Source organism: Rhizophagus irregularis, chromosome 5 (genome assembly GCF_026210795.1).
Source record: "Rhizophagus irregularis chromosome 5, complete sequence".
Taxonomy (NCBI): Eukaryota; Fungi; Glomeromycota; class Glomeromycetes; order Glomerales; family Glomeraceae; genus Rhizophagus; species Rhizophagus irregularis.
This window is the reverse complement of record NC_089433.1, coordinates 1,344,086-1,369,573: the sequence shown is the minus strand read 5'-3', so window position 1 is coordinate 1,369,573 and position 25,488 is coordinate 1,344,086. Positions and strand designations below refer to the sequence as shown.

General features: G+C 27.8%; 7 protein-coding genes across 7 annotated transcripts; 3 read left to right on the top strand and 4 right to left on the bottom strand.

Annotated features, from left to right (window-relative positions):
- Nucleotides 1-1,061: 1,061 nt before the first annotated feature.
- OCT59_024846 (uncharacterized protein) lies at nt 1,062-5,991 on the bottom strand (the record flags this gene model as incomplete). Its single annotated transcript, XM_025315383.2, has 23 exons — nt 1,062-1,194; nt 1,272-1,499; nt 1,562-1,605; nt 1,678-1,836; nt 1,903-2,024; nt 2,213-2,389; nt 2,468-2,550; nt 2,628-2,741; nt 2,802-2,944; nt 3,019-3,102; nt 3,177-3,279; nt 3,357-3,509; nt 3,573-3,608; nt 3,680-3,837; nt 3,911-4,123; nt 4,206-4,486; nt 4,567-4,757; nt 4,818-4,983; nt 5,069-5,166; nt 5,249-5,413; nt 5,481-5,579; nt 5,661-5,738; nt 5,968-5,991. The coding sequence occupies 23 exons, from the start codon at nt 5,989-5,991 to the stop codon at nt 1,081-1,083; spliced, it is 3,033 nt and encodes a 1,010-aa protein (XP_025183036.2). The 3' UTR covers nt 1,062-1,080.
- Nucleotides 5,992-6,190: 199 nt separating this feature from the next.
- On the top strand, nt 6,191-7,978 carry OCT59_024845 (uncharacterized protein; the record flags this gene model as incomplete). The annotated part of the gene is made up of 1 exon (XM_025315384.2): nt 6,191-7,978. One exon carries the CDS (start codon nt 6,191-6,193, stop codon nt 7,976-7,978), a length of 1,788 nt encoding a protein of 595 aa, XP_025183037.2.
- Nucleotides 7,979-8,176: 198 nt separating this feature from the next.
- OCT59_024844 (uncharacterized protein) lies at nt 8,177-13,063 on the bottom strand. Its single transcript, XM_066134370.1, has 14 exons — nt 12,867-13,063; nt 12,658-12,804; nt 12,502-12,592; nt 12,296-12,414; nt 11,597-12,221; nt 11,352-11,510; nt 10,454-11,268; nt 9,905-10,363; nt 9,657-9,834; nt 9,510-9,571; nt 9,216-9,434; nt 9,100-9,151; nt 8,841-9,010; nt 8,177-8,766 (listed from the first exon to the last, which is right to left on the bottom strand). Exons 1-14 carry the CDS (start codon nt 12,969-12,971, stop codon nt 8,374-8,376), a joined length of 3,594 nt encoding a protein of 1,197 aa, XP_065991705.1. The 5' UTR covers nt 12,972-13,063; the 3' UTR covers nt 8,177-8,373.
- A 64-nt stretch (nt 13,064-13,127) lies between these two features.
- Nucleotides 13,128-15,452, top strand: OCT59_024843 (uncharacterized protein; the record flags this gene model as incomplete). The annotated part of the gene is made up of 9 exons (XM_025315385.2): nt 13,128-13,378; nt 13,470-13,629; nt 13,713-14,051; nt 14,120-14,175; nt 14,384-14,517; nt 14,604-14,743; nt 14,824-14,898; nt 14,972-15,098; nt 15,178-15,452. The coding sequence occupies 9 exons, from the start codon at nt 13,128-13,130 to the stop codon at nt 15,360-15,362; spliced, it is 1,467 nt and encodes a 488-aa protein (XP_025183039.1). The 3' UTR covers nt 15,363-15,452.
- A 385-nt stretch (nt 15,453-15,837) lies between these two features.
- On the bottom strand, nt 15,838-16,756 carry OCT59_024842 (uncharacterized protein; the record flags this gene model as incomplete). Its single annotated transcript, XM_025325080.2, has 3 exons — nt 15,838-16,168; nt 16,251-16,398; nt 16,464-16,756. The coding sequence occupies 2 exons, from the start codon at nt 16,754-16,756 to the stop codon at nt 16,347-16,349; spliced, it is 345 nt and encodes a 114-aa protein (XP_025183040.1). The 3' UTR covers nt 15,838-16,168; nt 16,251-16,346.
- Nucleotides 16,757-21,422: 4,666 nt separating this feature from the next.
- On the bottom strand, nt 21,423-22,654 carry OCT59_024841 (uncharacterized protein). Its single transcript, XM_025325081.2, has 5 exons — nt 22,578-22,654; nt 22,378-22,495; nt 22,229-22,277; nt 21,945-22,154; nt 21,423-21,887 (listed from the first exon to the last, which is right to left on the bottom strand). The coding sequence occupies exons 2-5, from the start codon at nt 22,462-22,464 to the stop codon at nt 21,457-21,459; spliced, it is 777 nt and encodes a 258-aa protein (XP_025183041.1). The 5' UTR covers nt 22,465-22,495; nt 22,578-22,654; the 3' UTR covers nt 21,423-21,456.
- An 823-nt stretch (nt 22,655-23,477) lies between these two features.
- On the top strand, nt 23,478-24,298 carry OCT59_024840 (uncharacterized protein; the record flags this gene model as incomplete). Its single annotated transcript, XM_025315386.2, has 3 exons — nt 23,478-23,558; nt 23,643-23,739; nt 23,814-24,298. The coding sequence occupies 3 exons, from the start codon at nt 23,478-23,480 to the stop codon at nt 24,296-24,298; spliced, it is 663 nt and encodes a 220-aa protein (XP_025183042.1).
- Between the last annotated feature and the right edge of the window lie 1,190 nt (nt 24,299-25,488).

The window sequence follows — 25,488 nt, the reverse complement described above, 5'->3', positions numbered from 1 at the left end:
TGTGAGTTTATTAATTATATGTAAGAATATAGAAACATCTGTTATATAACTAATTTATTAAAACTCCAAACCAGTTTCCTATCCATAAGATTGTTCCTGTACTCTACCATTACCTTATGAAATTCACTTATATCTTTCAATAGTAGCAAAATTATTAATTATAAAGGAAAGAAAATATATTTAATTAGATTAAAATTTTTAAATTGGCCAAAAACAGAAAAATAAAAATAAAAATTGATTGTTGTAAAAATGTAAATGATATACTAAATATTAATAAGTATTTTAAGATTTATCACCCTTTTTATTATTATTCTTTCTTTCGGTTTATTTAACTAAAATTTTTTCTTATTCCTTTTTTTTATTTTTATTAGATAAAGAATTTAGCTAGAGAATTTATTCTACTGTATATAAATGACAGATTAATTTACAAATATATTTCAAAATTAATTATTACTAATAATAATGATTTTAAAGAAAAAAATCTAATGCAATATTAATTAGTATTTTAATAAACATTATTTTTTTATTTTAATAAACAGTTTTGAAAAATTAGAATTCTTATTCTTTGACTATTTTTTTTACTTTTTTTAAGATGAGAAGCTTTCAATAAATTAAGCAATTCTTTATTTTTTATATAATACTGTATTTAGATAAATATAAATTTTGAAAGTTTTATAATTTTATGATATATTAAATTTAGGTAACAATTTTCTCTATTATCTTTACCAATTTTTAAAATTTTAATTGCTTTTATTTTATAAAAAAAAATAAAAAAAAAGAATTAATTATTAATAATTTAAGATATAAAATTTAAAAAGTAATAATATATTTGCATCTTAATTAAAAAATATTTTTCTGCATTTTTTTGGTTGCTATTGAACTTACATATTGTTGAACTTAGCATCCAGCCAACATCTAGCAAAATAATTCAGTTTTATATTTATTACTATCCAACTTTGAGAATGACATTTATTTTCTATATTATATATTAAGATTTAATACCTGTTATTCGCTACTCACTATAGTATTAAAAAGATTATTATAACATTAATAATATGTTTAATGATTTACATTATAATATTATTTATTAAGAAATCTATGCAAAAATAATACATCTATATATATGTATAATAAAACAAAAACAAACAAAAATTGAAAACTGATTGTAATTATATATATTTGTTTTTCTTCATCCTGTTTGTTAACATAAGTATAATTTAAATTTTAGTAATATTAGTAAATTAAATTCATAATAACGATTTAACACTTACTTTTAACTGATCAACCTGATCAATCCATAAATTAAATGTTTTCAAAAATTCAAATATTAATTCTTCAATTTCAATTTTACGGTGATTTGGATCAATATCTACTCCAATCACCTTTTTTTTGGATTTGTATGTAGACTCCCTATGCTTATTATTAAATGAAGTTATGATATAAGCATTATTAGAAATTGAAGGGGATTCCTCTTGCATTGAGGATTTTAACCATTCGACCTAAAAAAATACTTTCATAAGTAAAATATCAGGTAAATAAATGAATGAATTGTAAAACTTACAATTTGACTGCATTTAGCAAGTTCTCCTCTTCTATGTAATGTGTCTGAAGATTCAGAATTAAAGAAACATATCACAAACTGTTTGGTGAAAAAGTAGTTTCATTTAAAAAGGATACTGACGATGTATAGCAATAATTTTTTTTCATATATAAATCTAGTGAATATTGAGGACTGCAATATCTCATTATTGATTGCTATAGTAACTAATGACGTTTTTTTTGCCCAAGTAATATTATCCTTTATAAATTGATGCAATACCACAGCAGCTGCAAGTTCTGAACGAAAATGTATATTAAGTGTAAAGTAACATATAACATTTTAGAACTTTTATAATACAATACCTTTTTTAGAAAGACAACATCGAATCATTTGGGGAATAGCGTATGATTGCCAAATCCTTTCGTCAATATTTTTCATGTTCATATAGAAGGAAGAATGTAAAATAAGAGCATCCATACTAGATCTATTGTTAAAATAAGATATATTTAATTCTATAGAAAGAAGACCACACAAAAGTCCGCTGATCATGTGTAAACTTAACTTCTTAAATCTGGCTATAATTATAATTATAAATCATAAATGGATATTTATAATCACTCTTTATCTAGGAGAATATATGATCTGGCGGACTAGAGTTAATTAGAAATTTACCTAAGTGTTTTTGATACGCGGCCTTGCAAATGATATAAATCAGCTAAGCGAAGATCATAAATATATTTAGGAGTGTTGTTTTTCCTCAATTCAATGCAAAATTGAATTAAAGCGTTTGAGATATCAAATTTAATCGGTTTAATCTTCTCGTTCAAAACTTCAGCTAATTTAGCGAATCTTTACAATAAATAATATTTAAGAATTATAATTTGTTACTACAGATAGATAATAAAGCAGAAGACTTTTAATACTCACGATCTTTCCGGCCAATGTTTCGTTGCACAATCAGAAGACATCATGATTATTGTTAACGGTCCATATAATCCAGGATTAAGCTGCTAAAAAGATTATTTGGTATTACAAATAAGGAAGATCTATTATTGATTAAATCAAGCTAAAATTGAACATAACATACTTCTAACCGTCGATTCCATTGTTGTCCACATAAATATCCAGCAATCATACTCCCAATAATTTGATGAACCCATTTTTGATTGACAAGTTTAGAAATAACTTCAAAGACCGTTTCCTTTAATATAATATATTAATATTAATGAAATATTTATACTAATGAAATATAATTTCATACCTTCGAAGTTACTCCTCTTGAAAAAAACGTTTTGAAAAACTTCATAACCTTCGCCCTTATATTTTTAATTTCATTAAATCTCATGTTAAATAATATATCAAATTGTTTTTGATGCATTGTGGCATCAAAGCTATTCGTTATATCTATTATCATAAATAAATATTAAAGTAACTAAATTTTGTTGAATAATAAATTTTTTGTGCATTATTAAATTTACCTTGTGAAATGTTTGTAAATAACTCCAAGATTTCAATACATGAAATAATAATTTTACAAAATCGAAAATGTCCAGAAAATTTATCTTTTTAAATGGATAACTATATTAAAACCTTTAAGCATGTACAAGCTTTAATCTGAAATATAAGTAAAACCAACCACTCTTGTATTCATCTTTGAATCTCAACTTTCTAATATTCTTAAAAAAATTTTTAAGAAATTGCCAGCGACAAAAATCCATGAATTTATATGATATAATTTCCTAATAAAAACAATTAAATGAATAACGCGATCATTCATTATAAACTCAAGCTAGCATATTACATTTTAAATTTTTACCAAAATTCGAAATTCCATAATACCATGTAGCTTGAGAGTATCGATACACAAGTTTTCAACTTTTTCAGAATTTTCGGCATTTAAATTTCTTTCTGGTAATTGACCTATTAAATCTACAATTTCCGCCCAACGTAGATTGACTTCACTTATAGACTGTAATCATATATCAAATTGTTACTATGTGAAGAAGTTTATACGTTTTATTCATCAACATACATCATTATGGAATTTTTGATTTTCCGGTCTTTTTAACTATAATATTATGAAAGAATTAATACTTAAGTAAATCAAAATGTTATATTTGAATAAACTAAAATATTTACACTCAATTCTTCTAGTAAAAGATCGAAATCATCAGAGTTATTGATAATCGTATCGTCATTTAATCGCAAATTTCCGGATTTGTAATTCTTATAGCGAAGATTAAATTGTGAAATTTTATCAAAGAACTGTTCTAGTGGATATTGCACAAATTCAAACCCTATTATAAAAAATAATCATCAGACCAAATTTTAACTTAAAAACAGTAATTATTGTGAAATAAATCATATCACCTTCGATCTTTTTAATAATTCTCAAAACTTCTTCATTTTCAATCTTTTTGAAAAAACTCGAAACGAAAGATCTTTGATTCTCACTCATTTTTGAACCAGGAAAATTACCATATAATTTCTTAAATATCTCGGCAATCTCATAAACTATGTTTTCGTTAAAATTATGCTTGAGATAATAAAAACACTGTTCAGGAACTGAATTTAACATTTCCTCTAAATAGATGGAGATGTGTGAAAAAATATTTTAAATTTAAGAAAACAATTTGATCAAGAAATTTTATTTTATGATAGTTACCCAAAGGTAAATCTGATAGTTCTAAAGCATTACATATAGAAATCTTAATACCAGATTTCTCTTGACCTTTATTGAATGCTTTGGAAACCAAATTGTTTCGAAAATCCCTGGGAATATTTAATAAGGTATTTTCTATAAGTGCTTTGAACATAACTAAGAAAACACCTTCGTAATCTTGTCCATGTTGTATAAAATGATTTATTTGATCTTGTAAGGAAATATTAGTCGTTATTTTCAACAAAATTCTGATTGATTTTTCGGCTCGAGCTTCATCTATATCACTTTGAAAAATTATGTATATAATGTTACGGAATTTATTTGATTAATAGGTTGATCTCAAATTGGAAACGTGATAACATACCAGAACGATTTATATTCTCCAATATTTTCGTTATCAGAAATGCTTTCAAGTCTACATTTACAGAAATATTCGATAGATTTCCTTCTGTCAACCGAAAAGTAGTATTCACCTAGTTCATAAGCTAATTGGCTTTGAAATATGTTATCGATTGACATAGAATGACTGGAAGGGTCAGCACTCGTTACAGAACCCTAATTATAAAAGAGTTAAGTATATATATTATAACATTTTCGTTCTACATTAATTTTTACCATATATTCTTGGGATAAAGATTTATAAAGATTTTCCAATATTTTAGTAGATTTTTCACTTTGATCAAATTCGTAACCGAAATTTATATCTTTGTATTTCGATCTAATCATCCATCGATGAAATAAGTTTACAGGATCAATACGTGGATTTCCGCCAATAAGATCTCTAAAGAAAAAAAAATTTATTTTGTTGTTAAATTTTATAAAAGTAAACTTATAATATATGTATTTCACATATTATAAGTACTGACTGTCCATAATATATAAGAGCGTGGAATAGTGCCGGCTGAGCATTTATTGGAGTGTATTTTTCAATGTATTGCAAGCACAAATTCGTTTTACGTATAACCTAAAACAATGTTAGTATTATATAAATTGCATGAATATCATAAAATTCATAAATTTAGTGACAAAATGAATATCGATTATACCAGGCAAGCTGCTTTAATCAATTGATATTGTAGAGTTGTTAATGAGAATGTTAGAGGATCATCGTTGAGTATTAGAACATTATCAGGAAATTCTGCTTCAGGCATTAATATTTCTAATAGATATATTCCTTTATCCTGCAAATTTTCTGGAAGAACTTCATCTAACTATATATAAATCGTTTGTTACTTACGATTAATATGATCAAATTCTATTTCATAGGTTATATATTACCTGTTCTTCAAGGATTTTTGGATTTTGACACCACTGGATAACTTCTGCATTCATCGGAAACATAGGACGAATTGTAGCCATTTTATCAATATATAATTCCTTTAAAAAACATTGATTATTTTGATTATTGATTATAATAACAATTAGAACAATTGGGATAAATGAATATACTGCACTCACCAACGGCAGCAGGGAAAAAATTATCTTTTCTTTTTTTAACCAGAACAAAGATAAATTAGAAATTTTGCTTGAATTTATCTGAAATTAAAAAAACGCGTGATTTAAGATCTACAATATATTTGGGTATAAATATTCCGGAAAAAGTTTTTTCAATCGTTTCCTGGTCTCTACATAAAACTTTTACTGCAAAGTAAAAGTTTATATAAAAAAAAATATATATATATAAAATGACTAGGATTACAAGAAGCAAGAGAACCAAGTACGATAAAGGCGAGAAAGACGAGACTACGGGAGATACTGGAAATACCAAGGCTACCGAGACTTCTACCATGACTACCGTAATTACTCCAAAACCTCCGAATGTTCAAACAAGAAGATCTTCGGCTCAGACCTCTCGCCAGGGAGAAGTAACACCTTTGACGATTAAACTAATTTCTATATGGTCAACCATAAAAAGCCACAAGGACACGAATGTATCGTATAGAAACAGAGTGATTGCAAAACTTTTCATGAGTTTGCCAGATAAAAAGATGTACCCGGATTATTATGAAGAAATCAAAAATCCGATTTCTTTGGATGTGATTAAGCAGAAAATAGACGATGGTGAATATTTGAATGAAGAAGCATTTGAAGCGGATCTAGAACTAATGTGTGAAAATGCAAAGAAATATAACGTGGAAGGTTCTCAGATACACAATGATGCAATCATTTTACAAAAATTAGCGCGTAAACTGCTGAAAGGAGATATAGATAAGGATGATAATGAAGTTTCAACAAATATTGACGAAGTTGAGCACAATGGAGAAATTTATCAAGTTGGTGATTATGTACATATATTCAACGAAGCTAATCCAAGTAAGCCTAACGTTGCTCATATTCACAGAATTTGGGAGAATAATAAAGGAGTAAAAGGTATTTATGTATGTTGGTATTATCATCCTGAACAAACTAAACACCAGGCTACTCACAAATTTTATGAAAATGAAGTATTCAAAACAAACACATTTCATGATCACTCTTTTAATGATGTTATTGAAAAATGTTACGTTTTGCAATATAAGGATTACATAAGTGGAAGGCCAAAGGGTAGTGAGGGTATGTCGGTGTATCTATGCGAATCTCGTTATAACGAACATCAAAAGAATTTTAGTAAAATTAAAAATTGGGCCAGCACAATGCCAGATGGAGTTCCGTATAAGAAAATGGAACTAGTTAGATTTAAAGAAGCTATTATTCCAAAAAAAGTTGAAAGTGTATTAGTGGCGAGTTTTAAGAAAACTATGGGGAAAACTAAATCCGAAGAAGATAGAAAAGAATTACAAGCACACAAAATAACTAAATATGAGCATGATGTAGATTCTTATCCCGATGATCCCCTCTCTCCATCACGAGCAATTACACCCGTTAGAAGTACTAGACTTGGACGACCTCCTAGATCTCGAGGCTCCAATAGAAGACAAACGCCAGTGACCTATCAACATCCACAATCGTATCAACCAGCATATGATTCTGATCATTATAATTATGCATCACCCAGCATAGCACATTCACCATATCCAATGACGTCAGGATATCCGGTTACTTCAACTCCTTTAACCGAAAATATACAAACCACCGGAATGTCTCATCAATATGAATTTACTGCTCCGTCTCATGAAATGGCCATTTCTATGCCTCCGGTTCCCCCACAGCATCAATTTTTGCCTCAACAATATTTTCAAGCACCATCCATAGTACAGCAGACAACACCAGTTATGCAAAATCCTATCATGATGACCAACGCTGCTATGACCAACGCTGCTATGCATAACTCTGTTATGCAAAATTCAGTTATACATAATTCTGTTATGAGAACCTCTGTTATCCAAACCCCTATTATGCGAAACCCTACTGTGCAAAGCCCTACTATGATAAACCCTACTAAACCAACGATCAATCATAGGTCAGAGCCAATATTGGAAGTTCCTTCTGAAACTACAGAATATTTTGCTTGTGATGACGGAGGAAACATGTTGTGGTTTCATTCTCCACCCGTAGATGTAGTTTCATTAGGAGAACCAATGCATTCAATAGATTATCTCCATCGTCGAGAAGAAATTATCATGCGTGAGGGTGACAAGAAAAGAACATTTCATGAGATATCATATCATAATGATAATCAAAATACAAATATACAGTATCAACCAGATCCAAATTCAAAGAAATTAGATTTGGTGAATAGCATTGAAATATTAGGAGATAGGTGGAAGAATGATGCTAGCTTACTTAATCAACGACTTGGCGGAAATCATCCTGAATATTATTGTGAAAGAGGTTAATATGCATCAAATCCGAGAAATGAAATAATCGAAATTTAGAGTCATCTTGTTGATATGGTCTATAATAATAAATTTTTTTCGATTTAATTTACATATCATGCATATCGTGGAGGATCGAAAATATGGATGGGTTTAGATTAAAAAATTAGAGATAGTATAATTCTCTTTGATAGATAGATCTCTTATAAATGCGATATATGTAAATTCAATATAATAAACATAAACAAAAAGAAAATATATTCGTATAGATTTAAAATCAATAAATAAAAATAATTGTAAATCATCATTATTCACGAATCAAATTACTCTCTGATAAATAATAAATATACATTTTAAAAAAAAAAATTTTATTAATTAATAATTATTAAATTATATATACTATATAAATATTATTTTTAATTGGTTTTAGTTCTTTTAGAAGTACCCGCGGAAGAAGTAATTTTTCTTTTTTGCGATAAACCTTGTTTTCTAAAATATTCTTTTCTTTCCTTTTTATCCTTTTCAACTAGCAAGACTTCTTGTTTAGCTATTTTTTTAGCGTATTCATTATGTTTTTTAGTTTGTTTTTCTTTACGTTTCCTATCCTTTTCTTTCTTTAAAGTATGAATTTGTTGCATAAGCGTATACATTTTCTTTTCTTTAGGTTCTAATACAACAGCCCGTTTTTGTAGATATGATTGGTTTGTTCTTTTTTTAAGTAATTTAGGCTTACTTGCGAATGGTAAATTTGCTTGTAAAGATAATGGAATATGTAATGGATTAAAACGACGATTTTGTCGTTCGACTTTCTAATGTATAATATATATTTTTTAGAATCTTTTTTTACTAATTAGAAAAAAAATCAACTTCATAATTGTTTTACCTTGTATTGAGAATCCGGATTTTTTGGTGTTTCAATATTTAATTCTCTACGAATTTGACCTGTTAATCTCATTCCTTGCCATTCTTTCTTTGATGACAACAACAATGATGTTACTGGATTATAAAACTTTTTTGGTTTGATTGGGTACCAAGCTCGTAAAAATACGATATCTAATGAGACAAAAATAAAATGCATTTTAATTTAACCCTAAAATTTTGATTTTAGGTAGATTACATTAAATATAATAAACTTTACATACCGCTCATTAATACTTTATCTTCAAATGTAGCACGAAAGTGACCTTCGTGTTTCTATATAAACTAGAGTATTAATCAAATGACAAATATATATAAATATAGATTTTTAATTATTTACCGATATGTGCTTTTTCACTTGACCCCGAATTCCCGAAACTGTTCGAATTGCAGCCCCTTCAAATTTTGCCACTTCCAATGAAGAAGTAAACATATCTTTGACGAAGGCCGTATTCTTAAAAATCTTGTAAGGAACACCAGTCAACTTTAATTTTTTAACAATCTCAACAGAATGATTTATATCAAGTACTATTCCGGTAGCACTTATTCTAAACGCAGTCTTTAAATATTAATCGTAGGTAAATATGTGAATAAAAAAAAAAATAATTAAAAATTTTTGTTAATTTGAACTTACAGTATTATCATTAGAAACAGATTGCACTGCACAGAAACCGGTATTAGGTGGATAAATGGGTCCTATAATAAATACGATAATTCAAGATTAGGCTATATCTGACCATATTGAATGCATAAGAGTATCTAAATTACTATAAAGATATACCATAAATAGTTGCTAAACAATGCATATGTTCTGGAGTATATTTAAGCATTCTGTTTCTTGTCTCATCATTCAAGGAATAAATAGGTATTGATTGAAAACGTCTCCAACCAAGCGAGAATATAAGAGGATCTTTTGTCTTTAAAATCTTTTTATGCCACCGATGTCGCTTTATACGAACCTAGAATCGAATAGAATTTTGTTTAGTTTATCATTCAGTAACTTCGTTTATAATAATATTATTGATTCACCTGTATAAAGCCTAAATTTGCTTCGGTTGTTAATAGACCACCAACTATTACTGGATATGTCGGATCAAAATACTTGACAAATTCACATTGTATTTCCTTAAGTAAAATTCGGACATAAGTACCAGGTCGAAATCCTTCAATCATAGCTCTTGTATGAGGATCATCGTCTTCGAATTCCTCGCGATTAAGTTGCAATTGCTTAGAAATTTCCCCCTTAATTTCATCATAAAAATCTACCTTAGGAGTATCATCCTTTTCATCATATTCCGAATCAAACTTTTTCTTCAACAAAGCTCTTTTTTGCGCAAGAGCTTTTTGTTCAAGTTCCTCTTTAGATTTTTCAACTTCATCTGTTTCAAGATCTTCAAAGTCTTCACTATCTGAATCATCATTTTCTCCTGCAGAATTGTCAACCTCAAGATTACCTGTAATAAATCTATTTCTAATAGACTCTAATGTCTAGAGAAAATATAAGATTTGATGATTAGTAACACTACAATATACAATTTAATATATAACACAAAACGTAACTGATCCTTAAATACTGACATCATTTTCATTCCATTTATCAAGATTACTTGTGTCTAAGCATGCTTTAATAGAATCGATAACATTCAAAGATACAGTATCTTTCTCTACAATCTTAAAAAATTCATCATCATTCTCTTCTACATTGTCTTTTTTATTTTCAAAAATCGCACCAACTTTTAATAAATCTGAAAGATTTCCTGATGCAATCTCTTCTGGTGTTTTTTCATTACCATAAATCAATTCCATAACACTAATTTTACGATTAGCAAGGAACGTTTCCTTTGCTTTCTCAGCTAAATTTGATTTCCATCTTAATGCACCATCAAGATCAGAGTTATCCTCCTCATTTTGACTTAGAATGTCATCCATATCACTGTCACTCTCAGCATATACAACCCCCTCATTATCATTGGCTTCATTTTCTAGATCTTTCACTTCAAACTTATTGAGAACAGCTCTTCTACCGGAACTTTTTTTTTTAACTCGTTCCTCCTCATCATCCTCATCATCGTCATCATCATCGTCATCATCATCGTCATCATCATCGTCATCATCATCTTCTTCATCGTCGTCATCATCATCATCGTCATTTTCATCATCATCATCATTTTCATCGTCGTCATCTTCATCATCGTCGTCATCGTCGTCATCATCATCGTAATCATCGTAATCATTATCGTCAACTACTTCATCATCTCTAGATTCAGTATCTGAATCAAATATTTCACCTTCATTATCATCATTATCTTCTTCAACATTTCGTTTGGCATTACCATCACCTTTACCATAATTAGCCGATCTACCATTCTCGTTTATTTCTTTTGACTCGGTTGCTAGACGTTTTGTAAAATTCAATAATTATTGCTTCCGATAAAAGAGGCAATCGAGAAGTAATCTGGAAAATAAATTACAATACCATTATTCCTTTCCTCAACTAAATCCGAAGCTTTCATAGGAACAGAATTCGCAAAAATTGCAAGTTCACTCTCTTCTAATTTAGTCGCAAGTGTATCTGGAGCATCTTGTAAATTTATAACCATTTTCTCTCCGGGACCTTGTTCATATTCTATATCACCTAACATACCAATTAAAAATTAATCATATTAATCACGTTAAGTTATTATATTAAACGTATTATCCTTTTGCATATAAGCGAATTACCTTCTTCACCATTAATTTGATCGGATTTCTTTATGAAACTTCCTGGAACGTCGATATAAACGGCATCTTTATCGTACATAATTCCACCAACATTAGACATAGGTGCATAGATAACTTTGTGTTTTTCACTAAGACTCCTTCGTACTTTATTAGGTAACGGACATGGGTCCGGCAATATTGAAATATCGGACAGGGTTTGATCTCCAGCACCTGGAATATGAACTTTCATGTTGGTTTTCATATTTGTTCCACGTAAATATCCGTATAAAGTAATAGTCCTATCACATAAAGGATTCTGTCTGACTTCTTCTGGATCAGTCAGGTCTTCTAAACGATCGGCAACCAAATAAGGATGTGTATTTCTCCAAATCAACGGTCTAAATTTCATTATAGAAATAAATCTAGAAAGATTGTGAATTTCTCTATCTGGATATCGACCATTAATTATTCCCGATAAATAAAAAAGTTTTGCTCCTTGATAAATTTCAGTCCAAAAGCGATGTTTTAAGCGTTTTTTGGTTGTTTTGAGTGTCTTAACTCTTTTAAATTTATCCAAATGTGTTAGAACTCCTAATATTTTTGGAAATCCATGAACTTGTAAAATATTTAGAAATTCAAACGTTTCCTAAAATTATGAATAATATGTGAATAGTGTTAAAACTTCGGAATAAAGTTAAATCGTAATTATTTTCTATTTACCATCTCAAAACCAAAACTTGCATCAATTATTAACAACACCAAGTCTGCGATTTTGGCTACATCAATCATGCAATTCATATCATTTGTACATTCTATAAATGTCAATCTCCTTTTTTTACCTTATAAAAATAAATAAATAATCAATTAATCAAATGTTTAATTAAAAATCTGATTAAATAAACAGTAAATGAATAATGTTATAATACCGCTCACGACTGTAATAGGTCCTTTTACTTCTGTAAGGCTGTGCTTGGTGAATCTTTTTACAAGAGACTTTATCAAAGTAGTTTTGCCAGTCTAAATATAACAAGAGGCGATTAATCGATTAAATTCGTCTTAACAAAATATATTTAAACAAGTACCTGTGGAGGTCCTACTACAGCAACAATTATAGGAGGGGGTTCTAATGGAGTTCTATCAACAAGAGGTACATGAAGTTTCTTTTGAAGCAGTTCCTGTTTACGTCTAGCAAGTTTTTCTGCTTTTCTTCCAGACAATGGAGCGAAAGCCTTTAAGAAAAAAAAAAATTTAATAATTGGTTAACTAAAAAGTTTATTTATAAAACACGAACCTTTGGGTTGTTTTTCTCTTCATTTTTCTTTTGTTTTTTGGATTTTTTATCCTTTTTTGAACCAGATTGGCGTGGTCTATGAGCTTTATGTTCCTTGTTGTCCATTTTTTTTTTATTTATTGAACTTTACTAATTACTCCAACTTTCGAGCATGTATTGGCAAAAACTATCGCAAAAAAAAAATTTGTCGATCGATCAATATTTTTTTTTTTGATAATCATTTATTTATTTAGCTATTATTTTAATAATCAAGAAAATAAAATGTCAAATTTAACTATAGTTTCAGCACCCGGTAAAGTGCTTTTAACAGGAGGTTATCTCATATTAGATAGAAAGTATAATGGAATAGTTGTTGGAACAAGTGCGAGATTTTATACCGTTATTTTTTCAGGGAACAATGGAAAAATTTCTGTTCATTCACCACAATTTATTGATGGAGAATGGGAATATCGACCAAGTTTGAAGAGTTTTTACAATGATGAGGGTTTTTTTTCTTGTGAACTTGAATCCACGTAAGTAAATAAATTTATCATTTCTCTTTTTATAATTTTATTAATCGGACAATTCCCTTTTTTTTTTTGAAAATAAATAAATAAATAAAAGTAATCCGGAAAGACATAATTCATTTGTTGAAATTGCTATTAAATATTCTTTATTGATTATTTCACGAAGAAAAAACGAACAACAATTTAAAGAAATAGTTACTAAAGGATTAGAAATATATATAGTTGGTGATAACGATTTTTATTCGCAACGCGAACAGGTAAAATTAAAATCATCATTTTTGAAATTTATAAATTTTCATTTTTATATATATGAGGTTAATTATTTTTTTTTTATTAATAGTTAAGAAAATTAAATTTACCACTTACATTATCGTCACTAAAATCTTTAGAACCATTTTGTAAAGTACATTGTACATTAAAAAAAGTTAATAAAACTGGATTGGGATCATCAGCAGCATTAATTACATCACTTGTATCAGCACTCTTTGTTCATTTTGAAATAGTTTCAAATAAAATAAACGAAATAACAAATAATGATCGAAAATTAATTCATAATATAGCACAATTTTGTCATTGTTTAGCACAAGGAAAAGTTGGTAGTGGATTTGATGTTTCAGCTGCTGTTTGGGGAAGTCATATTTATAAAAGATTCTCTCCAAACATTTTGGAAAATGTTATGGTATTTTATTTAATTAATCATTAAGTATAAATTATAAGTTTTTAATTATGCTTTAATAATGGTTATAGGATCAAAACGTTGATATATCAATTCTTAATAATATTGTTGATCCAGCTTCAAGTAAGTAAGTATTATTATCGTTATTGCTGTATAAATTTGGGAATTGATCAGATCATGAAGTTATAGGCATCAAAAACTTCACAATAAAATTTATGATTTGTGAGAAAAATAAGCTCATTAGCGCTTGCTCATTAACCAGGTTAAGGCTGAAGCCTATATATACTTTCGATCTTTCATAAGTATCCTATTTATTTCTTTTTTTTTTTAATTAGATGGGATAATCAGGTAACAAGTTTTTCGCTTCCGCATGGATTTAAGTTAATATTAGCGGATATAGATGCAGGTTCACATACTCCAAGTATGGTTGGAAAAGTATTGAAGTGGCGTAAAGAGAATTCTGACCAAGGTTTAATAATTTAAATATATAATTAAAATACTTTTTCTTTAGTATATTATATAATTTTATTTTTATTGATATTGATATTTTAAAAGCAAATACATTATGGGATACACTTACATCTCATAATACAACTGTATCAAATAATTTAAGAGAATTAACTAAGAATCATGAACAAGATGAAGAATTATATCTTAATGCTATTAAGATTTGTGAAAGTGTGAAAGCTTCTGAGGCATGTATACGAAATTAATGATGAGAATAACTTATCTGAATATTATTTCTATTTAATTTAATAATTTAATATTAAATCAGTGGGCTTTACTTGCGGAACAAAATCCAAACAATAATAATGTTACTCTTTTTTCTTCTACTTTTAATACTTTTCAAGTAACTATAATTGTTATAATTATTATTTTTATAATATAAATAACATTATTAACTGATCCCTTCTTTTTTTTAGAAAATTCGAGAATTATTACGTGAAATGTCCGAATTATCTCGAGTACCAATTGAACCCCCTAAACAAACAAAATTACTTGATGCTTGTAATGAAATACCTGGTATAATCATGGCGGGTGTTCCTGGAGGTAAATATAATTCTGCATTAAAAAAATTTACAAATACTTTACGAATCATTTATACTTTTTTTAAATACAATATATCTAGCTGGAGGATATGATGCAATATTTTGTATTGGTCTGGGTAATACATTCAGTTCACAAATAGAGAAACTTTGGAATTCATGGGAGGAAATGAGCGTTGGACCTTTACTCTCTAGAGAATCTTCAAAAGGATACATGATCGAGCAAATTAATAATATTCCTGGATTATCGGAATGCCTAAATCTTTGATTTTATTATATATCATGAGATTCGCAAAATATGAGAGATTTAAACTGACGAACAAATTAAATAAATTTGGTCAAAATTTTCTCTTAATTCACATGATAATTTGCCCCGGTTTATAATTAATCCGAAAATAGACGTTTATATTCACTTCTTTATCAATTTAAAGGGTGTTTGCATCAATCACACCTAATTAAAATTATTAAGCCTAGAAAGAACCAAAGATAATTCGTGAAAATATCTTGCATTTAGTTTTGTTCTGAGGAAGTGGGTCTCGAGAAGAATTGTGCGTCAATATACAGATGATCCGAAAAAAACATGCGAGATCGGAATTTGTGGTCTTCGTATTTAGATTATGCCGTTAAGATTGGAAGAGTTCGATCCCGTCTTTTTGCATATATGTCCGAACATCATGAATTTATTTCGAAAAATTTTTTCAACGTAAGCCACGTATATTCACATACGGTATTCACATACATTTAATAAGAAAAAAACCGCGAAATTTTATAAATTATTGAAAAAAATCTCAATGCTAAATAACACGATTTGAATATTAATTTGATCTATTATTAAAATTATCCTGACTAAAAGTTGTAAATGCAATATTTCAAAGACTTCTTTGTTGCAAGAAAAAATGCTTCACATAACTTCTTAACATCTACTGAAACAATTCGTAATAAGGAAAATAATTTTTACACCTTTTTAGGCTGTAAACCAATTATTGGAATTTTAACGGATTCAGGCTACATTGAACGTGATATGGAATCAAGTAGGTTGTTATGGGTAATTTCTAAGACATTAGAAATACGATCCTTCAAATCGTAAAAGAGAATGTTAGAGTTGTTTGATACATTGAAGTAATAACTGATAAGCTATTATATTTTAAAAACTTACTTTGATATTGAAAAAGCCTCTTTGACTGGTATCAGGCTTACGAACTGGGTTTGGCTGGTTGGAAGTTGGAACAATTAGATTTGAGATTAGGGTCATTTATAGATCCCATCGTAATTTAAATCCATATCGTAGATGTAAATGCGCTCGCCTATGAATGTGATTAAGTATTAATCAGTAAAACAATATAAAGTTGAAACAAATCTAAGCACTTACCACAAATCCATATTCCAAAAGAAGCCAGCCCGGTTCTGTTGCCATACTTTTTCCAATGAGCCAGCTTGGAAATTTGCGAGTTTCACAAGATCTTTGTTAAGCAACAATGTTGAATTTTTACTTTTTGGTGGGTTTACTTCTCCGAAAAGAATTTCATCAACTACATTCATTACAAGTTTAAAATCTGGTTTTTTACCTTTTAAATTTTCATTTTCTTTGTTGCTGTTACGCTGGCTCTTTGATGCAAGAGACTCGCTATTCGCCCTTTTAAATTCAACATCATTTAATTGCATTATTCAATTAGTCACATAGAAATCACAAACACAAAACTCTTACCAAACTAGCTCAAATTTTGGATCCCGAAAAACTTCATTGAGTAAATCGTGCAGAATTTCATGAACGAAGGTATCTTTGTTGTTAATTGTCACATCTTTCGAACTTAATAATAAGCTATAAAAGGAAGATATTCCATTCAAAGTCGCATCAATTATGATTGCATTACAATGAGTATAACATTTACAAGTTTCATAGAATTATTTGAATCTGGAAAACTTCATGATTGTTTAATTCAACAGCTTTGGAGAAATTAATGCCCCATGTATCCTGAACATTATCAAGTGGCATGAAAGAGTTTAGCATCTAAAGAAAAATTCTTGGTCACTCATACTATTTAATACCCAATCTGAATATAGAGTAAATATTACTGAAGAATAATCATGAACCACCTCATATGCCACAGATGGTAGCTTCAGAAGTAATTTTCTTTGGCAGATTTGGTCCCAAATCACTTGAGTGCAAGTGATATATAGCGGTTTAATCTGTTCAATTAACATAATATTTAATAAACATCTATTTTACCATGGATGACAACAATGTATTACTTACAAGATTTTCTGTAAGTCATTTTGAAAGCATAAAATTGAATCTTTTTTGACTTGTGTAATTATTAATCTTTGAAAATTTCTGAATTTTAGGGAGAGATTATATCCTTCAAAGGTCCACTGAAAAGTACAATCATGTGTAAATATAGTTTAATTATATCTTGTAAATGCAATGAGATACTCACATCCATTTCTAAAAATATTTCTGAAATTGATATTGTCAACAATATTCTCCTATAAATACCCAATTCAATATCATTTTAAACAGATTGTTGTTAATCAGTACATCGATATGTTTAATTTTAATTGCATCTGAAAAACGACGATACTTTTCTTTAATGATTTAGCATTGAAATGTTCAGGACCTTCTTTATGATTAAAGTTAAAGGACAGATTAAATGATACTGAATATGAACTATAATTCTTGATTTATTTTTGATTCTGCTGACATTAGTATCAAATTATCATCCTCATATAACTAGCCACATAATAAACATATTTGACATACCTTTTCCTTTTATATAAGTAAACTGTAATTGTCAAAAATAATTGTTGATAGACTTCTTATAATGAATATTTCATAATTTTATTTAAGTTCAACAAGCTTTAAATTATCCTTACAAATTGTAAAACTTACATTAAGTACAGAATACCAATTCAAGAGACCTGTTATCTTTGAAGTGTATTTAAACTTTTGGAAAATCACTAATAGTGTGGGTTTGTTATTAATAAAAAAGTCAAGTTTTTGCTTATTTGAAAATTAAGATTGTAATTAAATCAGATGAGTTAGGCATAAAGGGATATAATTAAAACAAAATTGCAGATTTAGATTGCTAGTAACATACTTGTTATTTAATAAAATTATTGGGATCGCCAGAAAGAATTTTATATATTTTTGTGTTATATACCTATCAAATGTGTGATGTAATTTTTGGAACATATATTATTTTCATATAGATTGGTTAAAATATCCAAATACAAAATATATTATGATATTTCAGTATTTAAGTAACTTTTTAAATAGATATTTTATTCTGTGAGATGTGGTCTATTATAAATTTGGCAAAACTATAATTACTCTTTACTAAAAGGCCAATTTGTAACTAGATTCTCTTACAGAAGACAGTATAATTACAAGTATTCAAAAGAATTACAGTTATCTTATACTTTAAGCTGTTGCTCATTCTGTAGCTCATGCTTAATTGTCAAGAGTTATATTGTGAGTGCAGAATCTTACTTACTTATAATAAAGGTTACCGTAAAAAATTAACCTTTACTAATGATTTTTACCTTACTTTTTTCTTAAATTCTATTGGTTAATTAGCTAAAAAGGAAAAAAAATCATAACAATATAACATAAAATTTCCTTTTATAGTAGGATTTGCAAAGAATTTTATATATGATTTTTACCTTAGACCTGAGAGTGACTTATCTTATAAGTAAGCAGGATCCTGTGGATACATATATAGAAATACTTTGATATCTTGTAGGTACTTAGCAGATTATATCTATACTGATTACTTAAGCTAATTGTATTTTGATTTTATTGAATATTTTAGAAAAAAGATGGTTTGACCCTATAATGTAAGCTACTGTAGGGCTGCTGGTCAAAAACTATGATTATTCCTATGGAAGCACCTCTTGTACGTAATTTGTATATATAGAAAACAATGTACTTACTTATCATTCTAAAGAACTACAGTTATCCCATACTTCTTTCAAGATTTGTTATTCATGATAAGTTGTCAAGAGTGTGCATTGTTCGCTCAACAACTTGGCCATTTATATCAAGAATGCATTTGTTATAGAATAGAATAGAGATAAGTATATTATTTTATTGATATATACATGGTTGAAGATAAAGTCCAATGTGGATAAAAGAATTTCTCAGGCCTTAAACCAAAGAAGAATAGCAAAATGTCTATTAATTTTTCAGATATATAGTGAATTAGAAAATGCTAGAAAAGATGATGCTATCAAAGAGAAAGAGAGTACACAGATCCTAGGCCATTTAATGCGAGTCCCAGCATCAAGTTATTTCTTTGTTCTCTCTTTTTTAAGAAATTTTACACTTAATTTATTTCTATCACTATTGTTAACTATGAGATTCTCACCCACATTCTCTTATTATACTAGATTTCCGAAATAAATTTTTTCGCATATATCTACAGTATTTTCGTTCTATATCACCCGCACAGTATAAAAGATTATCTGAGATTAAGTAATTCGAATCTACAAGCAACTACAGTAAAAAAAAATAATATTACTGATTCATACTTACCACTACGATTCATTTTTATAACATTCCATTCCACCTTGTATTTAGGGAATTTGTTGCTTAGAGTGTTATAATAAAGGCATGTCGATTTTTTTATCACCAGTACGATACTGCGCCAAATTTTGTTGATGTTGAAAATCAGATGATAGGAAAGTCACGGCAATTTTACTGTGCTGATGAGACACGTGAATTCGATTAGATTAGATAATATTTTCGTAATACTGCTAGTTATTTCACTGCGACAGTGCGACTATTATTACACATGATGACGGACTTAAGCTTACAAAAAAAATATTTTGTTCGATTGGCAAACCATTAGGAGACATTTACCAGTAATGGCCAGAGGTTGTACGATGATACAGATATTCTTGGAGTCATACGTAAAGATGTCGCCAACTGGAGACAACTTTTTACCTCCGAGTTCTTGTATAATAATATTTTCTTCATCCATATCACGGGATCTGCTTTGAAGTGTTCTCAGTTTAACGTTCTCTGTATCGTAAGGAATATCCACCAACCATAGATTCAACTTGTTGGCATCAAATTTTTTGTCTTCAAATTTTTTGTCTTCGAAATCATTCTTATTCTTCTCACAATGGTCATTTTTATCTGGCCGTCAACTTCAAAGACGCTACCAAGATCGGTACCTACCACAAAACAAAATATCATGATTTCGGTAAAATATCTGCAAACGCAAAAATCAAGAGTTAAAAACAAAGGTCAAAAAATCAATTTTTCAATAAAGACCTTTGTGTATATTTTGTATGTAATCATGTAATCTTATATTTTCAGGTGGAATTGTATTGATGTCGTATTTATATTGATATATGATGCACGGGAGTGAGGCTGTGTAACAGGCGCGACAAAAAAGTTTTTTTCCAATGCGATTTTTTTTTCATTATTTTTTTTTATCTTATATTTTTACCATTTAAAACTATATTCTTTTGATTCTTTTGACTTAATATTTTATATTTTACTTTACTTTAAATAATATTCTTCTAATATCATTTTACTAAATAATATATAATCTAATTATCAAACATTTTTAAAAAAATTTTTCTCAATAAACATTTCATTCAATAGATATTTGATAAATTCAATTGAAAATGCAATTCATAGATATCTGGCAAAAGAAGATACAATTCATTTTCCTGTATGCTGTTTTATGCTAAAACTTCATAATGTCAATAATCTTACTTGGGATGATAAATATAATATGGCATTCCAATTATATGATAAGCCATCACCCATGGGAAGTAAACTTACTTGGGACGATAAATACAATTTGGCATATCAATTATACGAAAAGCCATCCCATGGGAGATAAACTTACTTGGGATGATAAATACAATATGGTATTTCAATTACATAGATGCATCTAATTTGTATAGATAATATAGTTTGTGCTGTATCATGTTTACATTGAAGGAAAGCAAATGTTTATTAGTAAATTGAATATTTAACTAGAATATAAATTGGCATACCAACCAAATATCAGTACTCTATGAAATCCCATATTTAACTATAACGAGTAAAATTTGGATCGTAGTTATAACTTTCTCAAATGAATCAAGTGATAATGAACTTTAAAATTTAGATCGAGAGGGATATTATTAAAAGTTAGTTAAAATTATTATATTATATATTATATTCTAGAATATTTAGTTTATTTATTATTATTTTTTATTATTATTATTTTATTTATTATTTAATATATATATTTTTATTTATATTACCTATCAATTAAATTAAATTATATTTTACAATATAAATTGATGGTTATCTTGTGCTATATCATTTTTGCATCAAATACTTGATCGAAATATCAGGATGTTTATTCATTTAATAATTTTAGTTTATCACTTATACGATTATTATGTCTAGTAACTCTAACTTTGTCTAAACGATGAGCTAAAATAGCCATGATAACATATAAAATAAGCATAATAATAACCAACAATTTACAATTTTCAGGAGCGGAGATAAGTTCACTAGGGATATATGTACATAGAGAATATATCAATAATATTTTTACCCATTTACTTGCTTGATCATCTCGTGATGATTGTATATAGTTACTATTATTAAAACCTTTATCCGTATAACGTGTAATTTGAATTTTAGAAGGGTGCACTTCAGTATTTTTCACATAATAATAATATGAACCAAAGAATAATAAAAATTCAAGTGGATAATGTACTATTGGAATATTCCATAATCCAAATCCATACTTTGTTTGAGTATCATAAAAAGTCAATGGCAAATCTAAAAAAATGGAAGGTTAATAAAATTCACTTTATGATAAAGATAAATTGTATTTACCTTCTTTATGAACCAATAAATCTTCAAACCAATGAGAGAGCACAGCCAATCCTACTAAGAACGCAGCACGATTACCGCCATCATATCTAGAAATTTTATACCACACTCCGTATAATATACTCCATCCAATCACAGCAATTAAAGAATGAGTGTATGGAATATAAATTAGCTCCAAGTCATTTGATTTTGTAAATCCACGAGTAATACGAACTGAAAATAAAGAGAAATTGATATTAGTAAGGGAAATTTTATTAATAGTTTACGATTGTTTAATTTTAATTTACCTTCTTCTATATCAAATAAAATAAATAAACAGAATATGAAATCGATGAACTATTCATGTTTTTCATAAAATAATAACAAAGAAATTAATAATGTATAAATTATAAAATAAATAAGAAAACAAAAAAATTATAAAAAAATTCGTCTTAACCTGAACTGCGACCATTAAAACCCATAAAGGGATCTTGGGTTCTAGAACTTTAATGATCCAAGCACCACAATAATGACCGTAAAACATTTTTAATAAAAGAGTTTTATTTTGATTTAGACTGAATTGCGAAAATTTCAATAAAAAAAAGATATTAATTAAAAAAATAATAAAATTGAGTACTTGTGCAAATAAGAACCTACCTTTGTAGATTTTTTACTCATTATCTCTAGACTCTAGAGGTGCAAGCTAAAAGAAAATTAGTTGTTAGATCAAGAACAAAGATATGCACGATCCATGTGATTTCACATATTCATATGATCCAGCATTTCACGTGATTAGCATTTTTAAATTGTACCACGTTACAAAAAATTCCATAAAAAATTCCATGAGGATGTTCAGAAAAAAATAAATATGCGAAATTTAATAAAATTACGCTTTATTTATTTCAAAAATTCAAAAAGCCCAATATAACAAATTGGATCGGATTTATTTGTATCATTTAAGGTACATATGGCGAATATATGGAAAAATCCGAAACGTTTTAATATGATGAGGCGTAAATCAGTGATCATTTATTTTCGAAAAAAAGCATGTCAAAAAGAATAATTTCAATGATTAAAAATGTTTACATAAACAATTTTTTTTTAAAAATAGACATGCATTGCATTATCCTTGTTATACAAATATTAATTAAATCACATTTTTTGAGTGAATTTAACATATAGTGTCAAACGTTATACCGATTAAATATATTATATATTAAATAACCATAATAAGTGATTTTAATTTCAAACTTTGTTTTTTAAAAAAATCACGTGATCATATAAAGTTTTATATATATTAAAAGTCTAATTTTACACGACATATATAGAAACAAATTAAAACTATCTAACCTATTTAGATGGTTTAACCACTAAAAAAAGTGAATTTCCTTTTTCCCAAAAAGAAAAATTTCTATAAATAATAGGTAACTATATAAATAAACAACCATTTTAAAAAAAATATTTTTTTTTTTCAAATCGACCGTTTCCAAATTATTATTTCTTTTGAATAAATTATTTATTTTTATATGATTCGGTTGGCTTGAAAATTTTGGTGATATGATATTTAAAAGAAATAATCAATTTAATTATGTTGATTCAATGAAAGTCACGATAATCTTCATATTATTCTTAGTAATAGTAAGTTCAATGCATTTGTTTTAGGTTTGGAAATTTTAGAGATGAAAAAAATCTAAATTATTTTTTTATTTTTTTTAATTCTAGGCTAATTCAATCGAAGCTCAACATATGGTAGGAATTTCTCAGTTAAAAGGACAGAGTAGTTGGTATATATGTAGTGCGAAAAATACAGATTTTATAGGTAATTATTTAATTTATATTTCAAATTATAATAAAAAAAAAATAGAACTAATCTGCCATCACTATCTTTTTTAGCATATAATTTAACGGTATTACCTAATAATATAGATTCAACACCAAATTTTGGAAATTTTGCACCAGGATGGCCATTACAAATTAATGGTCCTCCTGGTGTGATAGTAATAACAACGAATAGTACGGAAATGATGGACTATTTAAATCCAGATGGAATTGTTGCATGGTATTATGCTAATTTTTCTTGTATAGATGAACCCGTAACTTCTTGTATTAAAACGACCGATAATAGACTTTCAAATAATACTGTACAATGTTTGGGCGTAACAAATCCAAATAGTAAAACTGTAACTTGTCAAATAGATGTTAATTTTAATGTACCAACTGGAACTGCTGATATAATAAATAATTCAACCAATTCAGATAATTCAAATACGATAAACTCTAATAGTATAGCCACGATTAATATACCAATAATATCTTTAACTTATTTCATAATTATTCTTTGGACATTTATTTTCATATACATAGAAGGTAATTTTTAATGTATGAACGTATGCATACAACGCGTACATATTTATGTGTATATTATTTAGCAAAAAAAGAAATAGAAAAAGAAAAAAAAAAGGGAATTATTAATGAATTTTAAGATAATGTACAGAAAAGTTTTTTGGAAATAAATGAAAAAACTTTATAAACCGTATCGTCACCTTTACGGCATTACCCATGTATAGTTTGCGGGTTCATACAAAATTCATGGGTACTATACTAGGGAGGCTTTCCATGGGTATTATACATTCTGCTGCAGCAGGGGAGGACCAAAATAGAATTAGTCGTGATAAAATTATAAAATTCAAATAATCTATGGTTGCTATGCCACACTATTTTAAGAAATCATTTATTATAACATTAAATTCATTAATATGCTGACTTGTAATCCATTTAAGTACTTGATTGGTTGACATCAACTCACCTATATGAATGATACTGTATATTACCTATCTCTCAATTGGTATCTCACGACTATTTAACAAATTCCAAAATTCTTTTTCACCAATATCCAGTAAATTTCCATTTTTTTTAGATTTTATAATTTATAATAAAATCCAATGTTTACTAATAAATAATTAAAAATTGTGGGTCTTGTGGTCTACCAGACGAAGAAGTCAGGGCTATATGCTAAGATGGTGCGTTTCATACGTCGTCTACCTGATCAGTCACCATGACCACCCGACAGTGCACATGTGGGGTTCCATAGAGGAATGACGAATGGTTTACAAATTAATAATATTAGCATAGTTTATAGTTTTTTTAAATTTGTAAATGTACTGCGGTTAAAAAAAAAAAAAATAATAATTAAAATAAATTGATAAAATTTCTGTTTTTTTTTGATCCAAAATACTCACTATTTGAATGAATTTAAATAATCTTCAAGTACAAGTTTATAATTATTTTTGATTATAATATATCATAAATAATATTCTACAATAATATATTAATTTATCACAAATAAGTTTTTTTTCAACCCTTTTATAATTACAAGAGACAACTTCAATATCTTTAATATCTCTTTTTAATATACTGGAGTCATATTTCAGACTCTTTAAAAAAGCTTAAGTGATTGGAATATTTATAAATTTTCAGAATATAAAACAAAAGTGCATTAGTCCTCTCTAATGTGTTGTATTCGAATGTTCAAGCAGTATATAATTATTTAGTGGTTTTATCGATTTAT